The 16,416-nt window shown below is 38.0% G+C and overlaps 1 protein-coding gene across 1 annotated transcript in view; it reads left to right on the plus strand.

The window, feature by feature from the left end:
* The window catches only part of ZNF215 (zinc finger protein 215), a 34,100-nt gene extending 18,174 nt beyond the window's left edge, over nt 1–15,926 (plus strand). Inside the window, exons 3-6 of the mRNA XM_044258740.1 lie at nt 4,579–4,661; nt 6,019–6,151; nt 6,465–6,560; nt 14,075–15,926. Coding sequence (XP_044114675.1) covers nt 4,579–4,661; nt 6,019–6,151; nt 6,465–6,560; nt 14,075–14,982 — 1,220 coding nt within the window. The 3' untranslated portion in view covers nt 14,983–15,926. The remainder of the gene's footprint in view (nt 1–4,578; nt 4,662–6,018; nt 6,152–6,464; nt 6,561–14,074) is intronic.
* Nucleotides 15,927–16,416: the final 490 nt, after the last annotated feature.

Here is a 16,416-nt window from a genome sequence, read left to right on the forward strand (position 1 = left end):
ATGTAAAAGATGTGTAACAAATCAAGAGAGTGTGTGAACCTTATAAGTCATGAGGCAGTTGATTGGATATTTGACAAGGAATTATTGGCTGAGGAGAATGATGATATTATTGCTATATTTAGTCCTTATTTGAAAAAGAAATAAAAGATTAAACAGAAGAAGAAAAGCCAGGTAAGCAGGCTAGAAAGCATAATCTGGGACATTAGAGAACCAGGAAATGTTAGCATCTTGAGCTAGGAAAAGAGAAATATTCAAGAAGGGAGTGTCAACACTGGTATGACAAAAAGGTTCTCTTATTACGATGAGTATTGAGGGTGCCTGGGTGGCTCAGTTGGTTAAGTGATTGCGTTCAGCTCAGTTCATGATCCTGGAGTCCCAGTATCAAGTCCCACATCACGCTCCCTGCTGGGCAGGTAGTCTCCTTCTCCCTCTGACCCTCCCTCTTCTCATGCTCTCTCTCTCTTTCTCTCTCAAATAAATAAATAAAATCTTATCTAAAAAAGCTTAAAAAAGATGAGTATTGAAAGCAGTTTAATGAAATTGTTGATTATGAAGTAATTGTTAAGCTTTAGAATAGTTTCAGAGAAGGAGTTGAGGTGGTGCTTGGTAGTTAGTTATATTAGTTTTCTATTGCTGCCATAACAAAGGACCACAAAGTTAGTGAATGTATTATTCTATAGGTCTGTAGATCAGTAGTCCAAAATGGCTCTCCCTGAACAAAAATCAAGGCATCAATAGGACTGCATTCCTTTTTGGACCTCATGATTCCTTTCACCCATCTTCAAAGCTTGCAATGGTGAGCCATGTGCTTTCCACACTGCTTCCTCTTACCCTCCTTTCTGTTGTCACAGTACATGCACTTGCTCAGTAGAGCATGGTTGCTTTCTCTCCCTTTCTCACTTACCCTGACCATAGCTGGGAAACTGTGAAAATCCTGTTTTTTAGGATTCATGTGATTAGATTGTGATCACCCAAATAATAAAGGGTGATTCCTCATCTCTCAAGATCCTTAACTTTAATCATATCTGCTGAATCCCTTTTGCCAGTGTATCCAAGGATTAGGCTTGTGTATCTCTGGGGTCTCTTATTCTCCCTATCACATACATACTCCCCACCACCACCACCACCAAAAAGAGATGGATCGCTAAGGTGTGAATGTGATAATGATTATAGACTATTCTTGAAGTCTGGTTGAGAAGGAAAGGAGAGGTTGCCAGGTAATAGAGGAGTGAGGAAGGTTTTTAATTTGTTTTAACCTGTCTTGGCTCTCTAAAGAACCCACCCAAAGGGCTTGCCCTTGTTTTATCTGAGTCAGAACTCTCCCAGGGCAGAGGTGGCCACCTGGGCAGCATTTGTCAAAGCATTTAATGGGAAATGTATTAGCCTCTCCCACCTAAGATAGTGAACACAAAAAGATTGGGAGGAAAGGTTGAGGGGTATGAGATGCTTTGGGGAATAAGGTTTTTGAAAAGTTCTTACATACTCCCAGAGATCTAGAAGGCAGGGTACATGTTCAGAAGGACCTGAATAAGGCCTTACTTAACTCTCACCTCTGGCTGACCTTCAAGCTTTGCATAAACAGAAACTAAAGACTAAGGTAATGTTGAAAAATTATCTGGCTAAGTGTTGAAGGCAAGCCTCAACACCTGCAGCCCATCTGCAAAGACTAGGAAATGACTTGTTTGTGGTTGTTTTGTTTTGTTCTGTTCTGTTCTGTTCTGTTTTGATTCCAGGTAGCTAAGGAAGTCTCTTAGGAATCATTAGCTGACCACTAAGCTAAGGGAATAGACTTAAGTGGGTACACACAACAAAGAATATAGATGTTACAAATTAGTTAAAAAAAAGTAAGTCAGTGATGAACAAGAATTAAAACAGTCAGGCCCACAAAAATTGACAAAAATGAGGGAGAAATAGATCAAGAATAATAGCTGGAGACTTAAGCACCCCACTTTCATTAGTGGATAGAACAACAGGAACAAAGATGAAAAAGGAAATAGAAGACTTTAACTACTCTATAACCAAGTTATATAACAAATATATACGCACTCTACCCAACAACAGTAGAATGTATATTCTTTTCAAATGCACATGGAATATTTTCCAGGGTAGACCAAATGTTAGACAAAAAAAGTGACAATTTAAACATTTAAATCATACAAAGGATCTTTTTTGACCACAAGAGAATGAAATTAGAAATCAATAATAGAAGGAACTCTAAAGGGACGTCTGAGTGGCTCAGTTGGTTAAGGGTCTGCCTTTGGCTCAGGTCATGATCCCAGGGTCCTAGAATGGAGCTTCACATTGGGCTCCCTGTTCAGTGGGGAGCCTGCTTCTCCCTCTCCTTCTGCTGCTCCCCCTGCTTGTGTTCTTTTGCACGCTCTGTCAAATAAATAAAATATTTTTTAAAAAAAGAAGGAAATCTGGAAAATTCATAAATATGTAGAAATTTTTTTTTAAATTTTATTTATTTATTTGACAGATAGAGATCACAAGTAGGTAGAGAGGCAGGCAGAGAGAGAGGAGGAAACAGGCTCCCTGCTGAGCAGAGAGCCCCATGCAGGGTTCGATCCCAGAACCCTGAGATCATGACCTGAGCCAAAGGCAGAGGCTTAACCCACTGAGGCACACAGGCGCCTCAATATGTAAAAATTTTTAAAAAGATTAGGCAGAGATAAATGAAATAGAGGATAGAAAAACAACAGGATCAATGAAACAAAGTGGGTCATTTGAAAAAATAAAATTGACAAAGACTTAACTACACCGACCAAGAAAAAAAAGAAGACTTCCTAACTTATTGATGATGAGTTTTAACCTAATGCCAAAGCCAGGCGGAGACCTCACAAGAAAAGAAAACCAGCAAGCCACATCCAGCAGCATATTAAGAGGATAATACACCATGACCAAATGGGATTTTTCCCAGGAATACAGGATGGTTCAACACATGGAAATAAATATTATACACCATTCTAATCGGGGAAAATCATAAGGTCCTCTTTTTTTTTAAAAAAAAGATTTTATTTATTAGAGTACATGCGTGCCCAAGTTGGGAAGAGGGGCAGAGGGAGAAGCAGACTCCCCATTAAGCAAGGAGCCTGTTGTGGGACTCAGTCCCAGGACCCCGAGACCATGACCTGAGCTGAAGGTAGACACTTAACAGACTGAGTCACCTAGGTGCCCACAAGGTCCTCTTGATACAGAAAAAGCATTTGACAGAATCCAATGCCCTTTCATGATAAAAGCACTTACATACTAGGATTCGAAGGGAATTTCTTTTACCTGATAAAGGGCATCTATGAAAAACCTATAGGAAGCATCTTACCTAATGGTTAAAGACTGAAAGCTTTGCCCTTAGAATAAGGAGCAAGACAAGGATGCCCACTGTGGCCACTTCTGTTCAACATTATACTGGAGGTACTAGCTAGTACAACTAAAAAATATCCTAATTGGAAAGGAAGAAGTAAAGCTATCTTTACTGTCATGTGATCTATTCTTAAGCAGTTTATCCTTGAACAACATGGGTTTAAAATGCCTAGGTCTGGGGCGCCTGGGTGGCTCAGTGGGTTAAAGCCTCTGCCTTCGGCTCAGGTCATGATCCCGAGGTCCTGGGATCGAGCCCCACGTCCAGCTCTCTGCTCAGCGGGGAACCTGCTTCCTCCTCTCTCTCTGCCTGCCTCTTTCTCTCTGCCTACTTGTGATCTCTGTCTGTCAAATAAAGAAATAAAATCTTTATAAAAAAAATAAAATGCCTAGGTCACTTTTATGTGATTTTTTTTTTTAAGATTTCATAGCAAAAGCCATAAGACATTTATTTACAACGGCCTATCCTAGTATCCACAGGTCGAAAGGAAGATGACTGGTTCAGAGTTCACACCTACTGCCGTTTGAGTACCCAGAGAGACCTGCAGAGCCCATCAGCAGCCCTTGATATCCCTGGAACTGGGTTACCTATCTTTTTTTTTTTTTTTTTTCATTAAAAAATAATTTAAAAATAATAATTTTAAAAAGACAGCCTGTGTTCATGTATTGGGTGACTTAATGTTGTTAAGATGATAATACTCCATAAAGCACTCTGCAGGTTCGAATGCAATTCATAGCAAAACTCCAGTTACCTTTTTTTGTAGAAACGGACAAGCTGGTCCTAAAGTTCATATGAAAATACAAAGGACTCCAAATACTCACAACAGCCTTGACAAAGAATAAAAGTTAAGGATGCATACTTTCAATGCCAAAACTTACTGCAAAGCTGTAGACTTTAGTTAGGACAGAATTCAAGTTATTTTTTGGAATCTGCTATAACCATAGATGAAGCCTCAAAATATTAGTTTGGCCTTCTTCACCCTGATCCAATATTTCTCAACCTCTGGTAGAGTATCAGAATCATTTTTAGAGTTTTTAAAAACTATAATATCTGAGCCCCACCGTTGAAGATTCTGATTGCTGGTAGGGCCTGACATCGTTATTTTTCCAAAGCTCTGAAGATGATTCCTATGAAGAGCATGTTAGAACTACTACTATAATCATTAAATGTTTCTCCAGGACAAATCTTGTCTCCCTAATGTTTTCTTTCATCTTTTTCAGAGCTACTCTGCAAGGATTCTGTCCTCCAGGAGGGGAGCATCAAGGAGAAAATGGAATATGACTCACTAACTGGCAATTCCCAGGTGAATTTGGATCCTACTCTTTACTGAAATGATCTGCTTTTTCTTTTTCAGCTTTTGAGCTTTTGCTAAATATAGTCCATCTAAGGATGTAAGACTGTTATTTCTCCCATAGGACATTGGATCTGTTTTATTTTAGTTAATGATACACTCTGAAAAATATTTAATCCTTGTATTTTTCTGTGCATCTGTTCCTTCTAGTTTAATAGACAATAATCAAAGCCACAGAAATAGAGCCCACCAGAGAATGTTTAGAATTAAATGTGAGGGGAGCCAAGGGCAGAGTCCTGAGTAATGTCATTGAATAGGAGGAGCAGGAGAAATCCCAAAGGATACTAAAATAAAAGCATCAAAGTGGTAGAGGAAAACCAGGAAGATACGATGTCACTGAAAGCCAAGGAGGAGAATTTTGCAAGGATAAATCCTTTAAAAAATTCAGGAAAATCCAGCCTGAGTGGTGCTTATTCCCTTACTATCATTGAAGATACTAATAGAAGTCAGGTTGAGGGAAGAAGGTGAGGAAGTGGGCAAACTAATGTAGATGATTTTCTCACGTCATCTGATGTTGTGGAGTCATCTGGCTCTGAGGCATAGAGAGGGAAGAGATTTGTGTATTTCACTGTGACTGAAGGTGCCCATTATGACAAGCTCAGGAATGCTAGAGAGGGAAGTGCAACAGGTGATGGTGTGAAGGCCCTCATGAGAAATACCTATGCAGGGTCTGATAACCACTGCTAAGGGCCAGGAATATGATGGTAAACGAAAGGAAATCCTTTGTGGAAATGACAGTCGAGGCAGACAGGCACACCCAGGGAAGTAAGATAATTGCAGATAGTAATAATTATTACAAAGAAAAGAAACATTGCAGTAGAGACTGATGAGGAGGGTGGCTACTTCATCTTGGGTAGTCAGGAAAGGACTGGCTGACCGGCCTGGGAAGGAGTTAGTAGGCTGCCTTTCTCAGTGAGAGAAAATGCCCTACCTCTTCTGCTAGCAGAGTCTCCATCTTCATTACAAATTCCCCTCACATCTATTCGAAACTCTTTTTGTTCTGAACTCCTCCTATGGCAGGTATTTTTACTCTATAGTAATTTTTTGTTCCAGATTTTTGCAACTTTTTTTTTTCTTAACCAAAATAAAAGTTAATTGAGGGTTAGGACTGCACTTGATTTCCTTCTGTAGCCCTCACAGAATACCAAGTTGATAGGCCTCTAGTATAACTTGATTTTCATCACTTAGAACCCCAAACATTTGTCAGTTTCTTACATATTCTGATGATCTACCCTATTCTTTCCTAATTCATTTCTCTGGTAATATTTTTGGGAGTGACCTTTGGTTACAAAGGAATTTAATGTTTTAGGAACCAGTAACATTCAAAGATGTGATTGTGGAATTCAACAAGGAAGAGTGGGGACAACTGGACCCTGCTATAAAGACTCTGCACAGGGATGTGATGCTGGAGAACTATAGGAACCTGAATTCGTTGCATCAAGGTGGTTTCTGTGTATTTACCTCCTCTGCCTATCAGTAGTCTCTTTATCTGCTGCTAAAAACCAGAGGACGACTGCAGTGGAAAGGGTACTTGGGTTTGGGTTCAGGTTTCCTAATATCCTTTGGGCATAATAACATGCTTTCCTGTTGTGTATCTGAGTGGAAGTCCTTCCTAATGGAAAGCTAGACATTCACAAATCCGTGGTGACTGCTAGCCTTTCAGAGGCTCTTAGACTGCAGATGAATGGAATCTCTTCCCTTTAAAAATGGCTGAAGTGTCTGTTTTGTTGTTTTTTTCATTTTCCCCATGAACAGAACATCTGTTTTCCAAGCCAGTTGAGATCTCCAAGTTGGAGAGTAAGGAAAGAAGATGGACAGTGGAGCACAAAATCCCAAGCACATCTGTTTTGGGTAAGAACCAGGCAGATACAAGGCAGCTGTAAGAAGCTTCTGTTTGTCATATACACAGTGTACTGTTTAACAGCCTTAGAGTAAGAGTCAGGGAGATGACGACAAAACCGCCCAGGCTTTGAAGGGGAGAAGTCACCATTGCCTTTAATTCACAGATTCTTTTCCTTTGGTGGATAGGCAAAAGAATGTTGCAGGTGAGGAACACAGACGCATTTAAAGCTGTGTGGTCCAGAGCAACCTACCTGCCAGTGTCCTCATCTGTAACGTGCAGTTAATTACAGTACTTACCTCCACGTTCCTGTGAGGCTTAAGTGAGTCCTATGGGTAGCACAATTAGAACAGTGCCTAGCACGTGGTAAGTGCTATGTAAACAAACATTAGCTAACCCAACAGGAAATCATATTTTCTTTTAAAGAAAACAGAATGTTCTGCTTTATACTAGAGTGACTTTAGTAATCTTCGATTTTTCCTTCGTTTACTATAGAACTTCTTGTGCCCTAACTTTCTACCTTCATGTAATGTCATAATTCTTACTAACATTTTGTTTGTGGGAGATTGTTGATTATTGTATGCTTAATGTAAATTTTAGTACATGTAGAAAAGTTTAAAGAGGAGTAGAGCTCACCCCACTACCTCACTCCCCAGAGCTGTGCAGTATTAACATTTTATTTTCTTAGACTTTTTTCTTTGTGATGATGTGTCTCTGTGGGTTGTGAAGATTTGTTTTTTTCCAAAATTAGGATCATCAGGGATATGTGACTTTATATTCTGCTCTTCTCACCTAATATGATACCATGGGGAATTACCTGTGTCACTAAGTAGTCTGTGAAAGCATGGTTTCTAAATCACATGTAATGTTCTATCATATACATGTATTATAATATATTTAACTGTTCCTCCTAGCTGTTGGACATTCAGATTGTTGCCAAGTTTTTGGGCACATCTGATAAGTCTCTTAGGATATACATATTACAAGAGAAGCTCCAGCATCAAGGGGCATGAATTTATTTAAGTCCTGTTACATTGTGCTGTATTGTCTGTAGAAAGGTTATACCAATCCGTACTGCCACTAATAATGTATTATCTATTTATTATTATCACCCTAGCACCCTCTTGTTTACCTAAAATGTTTATTGATTTGAAAGGCAAATTATTCAATTTCTTCCTTTCTAAGGTAAATTTCCCTGCTCCCCCCTTTTCTTTTGGACCCCATTTCTCGCTGCCTTCTTTCACTTACATTTTTACCCTTTCTACTTCATCCTCACATTAGCTTTTCAACATTTTTAAATCATTACTGATTTGAAAATTTTTTCTCTCAACCTGTTACTCTATTTCTCACCTCTTTATAGCCAGTCTTCTCAAAATATTTTGTTCTTTTCTCATTTCCTCACCCTCTGTTCCTCACACCATTCCAGTTTAGCTCTTATTCTACATCTCCGTCTGAAATAGACCTTACTAAAGGTCATAGAAGACTTTCTTGTAGCTAACTCCAGTGATATTTTTTTATTCCTTATCTTACATTACCTGCTCCTTGCTCTTAAAAACACTCGTAGGTTCTTACAATGCTTCTGATTTTCCTCCTCTCTTTCTGGCCTTTCTTTCTCTGTCCAGTGGAGACTTCTCTTTCTCTAAGTCTAATTTCAGAGTTTCTCGACATAGGGTCTCATTTTGTCATCTTTTCTTAGTCTGTGTTTTCTTTTCTAGGTTATCACATTCACAACTGCAGCTTTACTTACAAATTTGTGTCCCCAGCCCAGGCTTCCTTTCTGAATTGAAAATCTGCAGACACATGACATTTCTCTTGGATATCTTCTTTTTTTTAAAGATTTTATTTATTTATTTGACAGAGAGAGAGATCGCAGAGAGGCAGGCAGAGAAAGAGAGAGGAGGAAGCAGGCTCACCATTGAGCAGAGAGCCTGATGCAGGGCTTGATCCCAGGACCCTGAGATCATGACCTGAGCCGAAGGCAGAGGCCTAACACACTGAGCCACCCAGGTGCCCTCTCTTGGATATCTTAAAGATGACTCCAGTTCTATAAAACCAAAGTCATAACTTTTTGTTTTCCAGTCTTCTTCCATTGTTCCCTGAGCAAATGGCACTGCCATCCATCCAGTTACACAAGTATAGTGATTATCCTTGACACAACTTCATCTCCTTCACCTCTCTAATACTTGGTTTTATCTCTCTAAATATCCCTTGAATGTCTCCACTTATCTTCATCTGTAGTGCCACAACCTTAGTCCATGTACCATCACCATCTCTCATCTCAACTATCCTTGCAGTCTCTCAATTCATCATACAGGAAGATCTTGCCATGCCTCTTTGCTTTTTTCCCCCAACTCCAGTGTTTGAGCCACATTGCAGTCAGAGAGATCAAGTTCTGTCATATGCTTGCTTAAATCACTGTGCTAACTGCAGTTTTGTCTGCTTCAGAACACAGTAGTACCCACCTGTTTCTCCAGCCACGCCTCAGCCTGCGTCCTCCCCTCACTCTTTGCACCCAGACCATACTGCTCTGCTTTCAGTCAGCATCAAATATGTATTAGCATCTCCTGTGTCCTCAGCACTCTGATAGGTGTTGGAGGACTGCAGAGAAAAGAATTCCACAGGACATATATTCCAGATGTCCCTCAAGTGGGGCTTGCCCTCCATCTCAGGGTCTCTGTTCATGTGGTGTCCTTACATAAAATGCTCATTCTCTTGTTCTTTGCCTAGTTGACTCCTTGTCTTCCTTCAGATCTCAGATACACATTTCCTCAGGGAAGCCTGTCTTGGTTCGTTTTTTTTCTGTTACATAATCCCATAAGACGATGGGAGTATCTCTTTTTAGCATTTGTCACAATTATATTTTAGCATTTGTCTAATCATCTCTTTTTAGCATTTGTCACAGTTATATTTTACTTTTATCTGTATAGGTCTTTGTCTCCCACATTAGGCTTTATGTTCCCTGAGGGTAGAGACCGTGTCTCTTTTTATTTTTTTTTTAAAGATTTTATTTATTTGAGAGAGAATGAGTAAGAGAGAGCATGAGAGAGGAGAAGGTCAGAGGGAGAAAGAAACTGCCCAAGGAGCTGAGAGCCCAATGCGGGACTCGATCCTGGAAGTCCGGGATCATGACCTGAACCGAAGGCAGTCACTCAACCAACTGAGCCACCCAGGCACTGGAGACAGGTCTCTTTTTGCCCTACCTTTATATCTCAAGCTTTTGCACATCTGTAGGAACTAAAGGGAAAAACTGGTATGATTAGGAGAAAGGTAAAATTAGTTTGTTTTGGTCATTTTCAGTGAATGGCTTTATGTCCTCTATCTATTAAGACTTTGGAGGTTTTTATGTAAGATCTCATGGAAATTCCCACTGTTGATCATATTTATGGCAAATGAAATATTGCTGAGTTTTTTTATTATTTTTTATGGTGTCTGCCAAACATATTTTTAAATTTATGTTATCACATATCTTCCCCCTACACCCCCATGCTTTATATCTCTATATTTAGGCATAAGAATTTTTCCATCCCCAAATTAGAAATATATTTCCTGATTTTATTCTCATTTCATCTATTTCATCCTTTAAATATAATACTTCAATCAATCTGGAATTTACCTTGGTAAATGTTATTTATTTTCCAAAACAGTTAATGGACTACAGTGGATTAAAGATGGCTCCAGAATCTTTGTCACTCTTTCCATCAAGATGCAACCTTTGTATTTCTGAAACTAATGTCATATTGTGTGTCAACTATACTTCAGTTAGAGGGAAAAAAAAGGATACAGATTTTGTTTCCCCAAACAAAATCTCAGCTAGCACTGGACTGTTTAATCAAATACAGTGCAGCAGAGGGGACACTGCTGGTTCCAGGTCTAGCCTGTAATAGGATTTGTAGCTGCCACTTCTTTCTCTTGGAAGTTAGCACCCACTACTTCAGCTAGCTTGACATTGCTCTTTGTGAGAAGCCCAGCATAGCCACATGGAATGTACATACATGCACACACACTTAAAGGCTCATCAGATGATCAGAGGCACATCTAGATTTAAGTGCTAATGATCCAAGTTTAATTATAAACAGTTTAAGGTAAATTTGGATAAAGAATATAAAACCAAATTTTGGACAGCTTAATTAAGTAGTCAGAACCTTGAAAAGAGAATCCTGTGGATTTTAATCTGTAAACACAGATCGGTCATTGGAATGATTTGAGAAGTTGGGGGAAACACTGAGATAGGTCAAAGAAAGGCAGAGGTGGTTTGGCATGGGCTGGTGTCCAAATACCCAGGATTGGGATGATAGGCTAAGGTTTAAAGTGTTCATTTTTGTTTCAGATTAGAGACAAGAACAAAGTCTTATAGGTAAAGCATAGTTTGTGAGTTTGGGATTAATAGGAATAAGACATTTACTCAAAATCTATTAAGCACAAAAGGCAAACAAATCATGGGTGTAAAAATAAACAGTAGTGTTTCCTCTAAAATCAATAGATGACGGTGTTGCTATAATTATTTTATGTTGACCTGAAAGACATAACTAATGAATTTTTAAAAAATGAGAAATTTAATTAGTAGAAAAGAGGGAAAGGGGCTATTATTTGTAAATGGTAACTTTCTACTTAGAAAATCCAAGAAACTCATTGTGAAAACTATTACATCTGTTAAGAGTTTTGTAAGGTGGCCAGATATAAAATAAAAATATTGGTAGCTTTCCTATATGTTAGAACTAAGTGATTTGAAAATAAAAAAATATATGACAGTGATTTTTAAAATAGGAGTAATGAAGTTATGTGAAAAATGAGCTATAGAAATATGAGAACATCAAAGATTTGCTTAGAGAAATACATTTAGGAATTTTGCCATTCAGTAAATACTGCCAGAACAGCTTCTGTTTCAGTTACCTGTTTTTTCTAACAAATTGCCCCAAAATTTACTGACGGGAAATAGCAATCATTTTATTAAGTCTCACAGTTTTGTGAGTTGACTTAGGAGTTCTCAGGATCCACATGATGTTGGCTGAGGATACAGTGTTGTGCTGGGATGGAATGGTCAAGATGGCTCATCACATGGGTGGAAGTTGATGCTGGCTGTCACTGGGAACTTCAGCCCTATGGACCAGAGCACCTCCGTGTGGCCTCTCCTTGAGGCATGGGTTTCTCATAGCATGCCAGCCAAGTCTTGGGTATTTCCTGAGAGGAACTGGAAATTGTCAGTCTCCCTAAAGGCCAAGCCCAGCATGGTATCACTTCTACTGTACTCTGTTGGCTAAGCAGTCATAGGAGTAGCCCATTCTCAAGGGGAAGAAAAATACACTCCACTTCTCTATGGGAGGGTGTCCAAGAATGTGCATGTATTTCTTATTACTCAAGCATAATTAATACATGGTATTATATTTTCAGCTGTACAATATAATGATTCAACAATTCTGCATATTACTCAGTGCTCATCAGGACAAGTGTACTCTTAATCCTCTTCTCCTATCCTCACCTATCCCCCCCCCACCTCCCCTTTGGCAAGCACCACTTTGTTCATTATATTTAAGACTCTTGTTTTTTGTGTATACATACACACACACACACACACACACACACACACACACCCCTATATATATCTTCTTTATCCATTCCTCTTTTAAATGATATATATATTTTTGAAAGCAATTTATTTATTTTTTTTTCATTTATTTATTTTCAGCATAACAGTATCATTATTTTTTCACCACACCCAGTGCTCCATGCAATTTGTGCTCTCTATAATACCCACCACCTGGTACCCCGATCTCCCACCCCCCCCCGCCACTTCAGACCCCTCAGATTGTTTTTCAGAGTCCGTAGTCTCTCATGATTCACCTCCCCTTCCAATTTACCCCAGCCCCCTTCTCTCTAACTCCCCATGTCCTCCATAAATGATATTTTGGTTGCCTCTGTTATCTTGGCTTTTGCAAATAATTGTGCAGTAAACATCATAATTCTGCATATATCTTTTTGAATTAGTGTTTTCATTTTCTTTCGCTAAAAACCCACTAGTAGAATTACTGGATCATGTAGGATTTCTATTTTTAAGTTTTTGAGGAACCTCCATACCGTTTTCTATAGTGGCTATACCAGCTGGCATTCCCCCAGCAGTGCACAAGAATTCCTTTTTCTCTACATCTTTGCCAGCACTGTTATTTTTTGTGTTTCTGATTAACCATTCTGACCAGTGTGAGAAGATATCTCATTGTGGTTTTGATTTACATTTCTCTGATCATGAGTAATGCTGAACATCTTTCCATGTGTCTGTTGGCCATCTATTGTCTTTTCTGGAAGAATGTCTATTCAAGTCCTCTGTGCAATTATTAATTGGATTATTGTTAGTTTTTGTCATGTTGAGTTGTATAAGTTCCTATATATTTTGGATTCTAATGCTTTATTGAATATGTCATTTGAAAATATCTTTCCCATTCAGTAGGTTGCTCTTAATTTTGTTGATGGCTTCCTTCACTGTGCAAAAGATTTTTACCTTGCTGTAGTCTCAATTGTTTATTTCTGCTTTTATTTTCCTTGCCAAAGGAGACATATCAAGAAAAATATTGTTATGGCTGATGTCAGAGAAATTTCTGCCTATGTTTTCTGTTAGGAATTTTATGGTTTCAGGCCTCACATTTAGATCTTTAATCCATTTTGAGTTTATTTTTGTATGTAGTATAAGAAAAGGGTCCGGTGTCATTCTTTTGCATGTAGCTGTTTAGTTTTCCCAACACCATTTGTTGAAGAGACTGTCTTTTTCCCAATTTATATTCTTACTAACTTTATCATAGATCAATTGATTATAAAGTATGGGTTTATTTCTGGCTCTCTGTTTTGTTCCATTGAGTACCATTCTGTTTTGATTACTACAACTTTGCACAGTATGTTTTGATACCACCAGTTTTGTTTTTCTTTTTCAAGATTGGTTTGGTGCAAGAAAAAGGATGGTTTCTCTGCTACTTTTGATTATATTTTGTTTTTTTTTCCTGTCTTTGTTAAATATGGGGATAATTGCAGCTTGTATGGAAAATAGAAGCACTGATTACAAGTTTGTTGTAGCTGGTTAAGATGTGGTACCTATAAACGTAGACATGTTTTTAAAGATATGATTAAATTTCTATTTTAGAAGGGTGTATTTATTATTGATGAACAGTGTAGGTTAAGAGAGGCAAAAACAAGATGCTAGAGAAAGGAAGGCTAGATATAACACACACAGACTAGTTATGAACCAGTAATAATAAAATAATTTGAACTATGATGTTTCATATGCTTGATATTTTCCCAAGCCCTGTGTATTCTCTGTAATATTCCTGAATAGCTCTCCTCATATTTTATGATCTCCTAACCTCCCTTTTAATACTTTTATCCCTTTTATTTCTTCTACATTTCTTTTTCTAATCTCATCTTACATTTCCATTGTGTATTGAAGGCCTGTAAAATACGCATATCCCTTATGTGTTTTAGCATCCCTTTCCTAATTAAACAATTTCCCTTCTTCTAATTCATGGAATTTTTAATTTCTTTTTAGACAGAGAGATAATTTCAGAAAACCAAGATTCAATTCCAAAGCAGAGAATTAATGGAAAAAAATCCTCTCCTGGAGTAATTATGACAAGACTGACCAAAAGTAGATCCCCTTCTTTAGATGCTTGGATGAGTGATGATTGGTTATATAGGAACCAGGAACACTGGGACATAAATTTGCCAGAAGAAGCTTTTGTTCATAAAACAGTCTACACTGAGGTGGGAAACTTTGAAGTTAGTGAGAATAAGAAAAGCTTAGATGTTAAGTCAGTTGATTCAATTTTGGGTATACAACAAGGAAATCCTATGAGAAAGGGGTCCTCAGACTGTGGTAAGTTTAAAACTAACTTCAAATTTAACTTAGACTCAGGTAAGCAATATTCAGAATATAATGAATGTGGGAATGCCTTGAGCCTGAGTATAGATATTCAAGACCCAGAAAGTCATACCTCAGTGAATTCCTATGAATGCTATCAATGTGGGAGAGCCTTCAGCCGGAGTTCATCCCTCATTCGACATCAGATCATTCACACAGGAGAGAAACCCTATAAATGCAGTGAATGTGGGAGATTCTTCAACAGACGTACAAACCTTACTAAGCATCAAAAAATTCATACTGATGCAAAGGTCTGTGAAGGCAGTAAATGTAGAAAAGCTTTCAGTGAGAGTGAAGACAGTAATAAAAATTCAAGACTTCATTCTGGAGATAATCCCTATGAATGTGTTAACTGTGGAAAATCCTTCAGCCGGAGCTCGTCCCTTATTCGACATCAAATGATTCATACAGGAGAGAAACCATTCAAATGTAAGGAATGTGAGAAAACCTTCAACAGGAGTTCAAACCTTAAAAAACACCAAAAACTTCATACTCAAGAGAAATCCTGTAAAAGGAAGACACACAGACATCAATGAATTTATACTAGAGGGAATCCTGTGAATAGAGTAAATGCAAGAAAACATTTGTCAGGGATTCTTTCTCATATCCCTTCCTCATAATAGGGATTCATAACTCATATGGCAGAATTAATATTGGAGAGAAATCTGTTATTGCATAGGAATCTATTCCCAAATGAAGCCACAAGGGTTTAGAGTAAAATGTTTCACCATACAAGTCTTTGCCTGTCATTATTCTGATAATCCATTTACCATCATCATTCCTAGTTCATAAATGGAACTTGTGGCATCCTTATATTCACATGACTTATTGAAGTAGATATTAGGGAGGAGCCAAGCAATCAATATCCTTGGAATTGATATTTAATAAAACTCAAACTTTTAGTCCTTACGAGAAGGTCATGAGAAACCAGGAGCTCACGGGAATATAGGAATACTCCTAAAGACTGAACTCTCTGAATTAATGTTAGAGACCACAGGAATGACAAATTACTCCTTGATAATATCTTGGCTCTCTTGATGCTGAGTGGGGACTAGAATTGGAAGAGGATTATCAACTGCAGTGGCAAGTGGATTCTGTATATGGTTGTCACATCTTCATTTTTAAAAGTACTCTTTGGAATGTAGGCTGGAGGGACATCCATATTCTTGGGTCTGTCATTTATTCCAAATATTAAGAGGTCAATAAAGTGTCATAGTACCCTGTTCACTAGTTTCCTTGTTCTGCTGTAAGTTATTTCTGTAAGTTACCTTTAGGATCTTGAGCCAAGAAACTTATCATTAATATGCCCCCAAATATTCATATTGGAGAGATTCCCAATGAATGATGATGGTAGTATTTTGTAAAAGCTCATATCTTATTCAAAAATAGAAAAGGTATACTGGAGTATGAACACTTAACGATGAGTTAATGTGCAAAATTATTCTCTGTTCATTTGTTCTATGGTTTCAGGTCTTTAATCCACTTTTTATTTAACTTTTGTGTGTGGTGTAATGGTGGTCCATTTTCATCCTTTTTTCCATATGACTGTCCAGTTTTCCTAGCATTGTTGATTGAGGAGACTATCCTTTCGCCATTGTATATTCTTGGCTTCTTTGTAGCAAATCAACTGACCACATATATATGAGCGCTTATTTCTGGGCACTTGTTCTCTTTTAATGATATTTATGTCTGTGTTTATGCTAATACCATACTGTTTTGGTTACTATAGCTTTGTAATATAGCTTGAAGTCAGGAAATGTAATACCTACAGCTTTGCTCTTCTTTCTCAAGATTACTTTTACTGTTCAGAGTCTCTTGTGGTTCCATACAAATTTTAGAATTTTTTTTTCTATTTCTGTGAAAAATGCCATTGGGATTTTGATAGGGGTTGGTTGCACCGAATCTGTAGATTCTTTGGGTGATATGGACATTTTAATAGTATTAATTCTTCTAAGCCATGAGCATGGAAG

Source organism: Neovison vison, chromosome 7 (genome assembly GCF_020171115.1).
Source record: "Neovison vison isolate M4711 chromosome 7, ASM_NN_V1, whole genome shotgun sequence".
NCBI lineage: Eukaryota > Metazoa > Chordata > Mammalia > Carnivora > Mustelidae > Neogale > Neogale vison.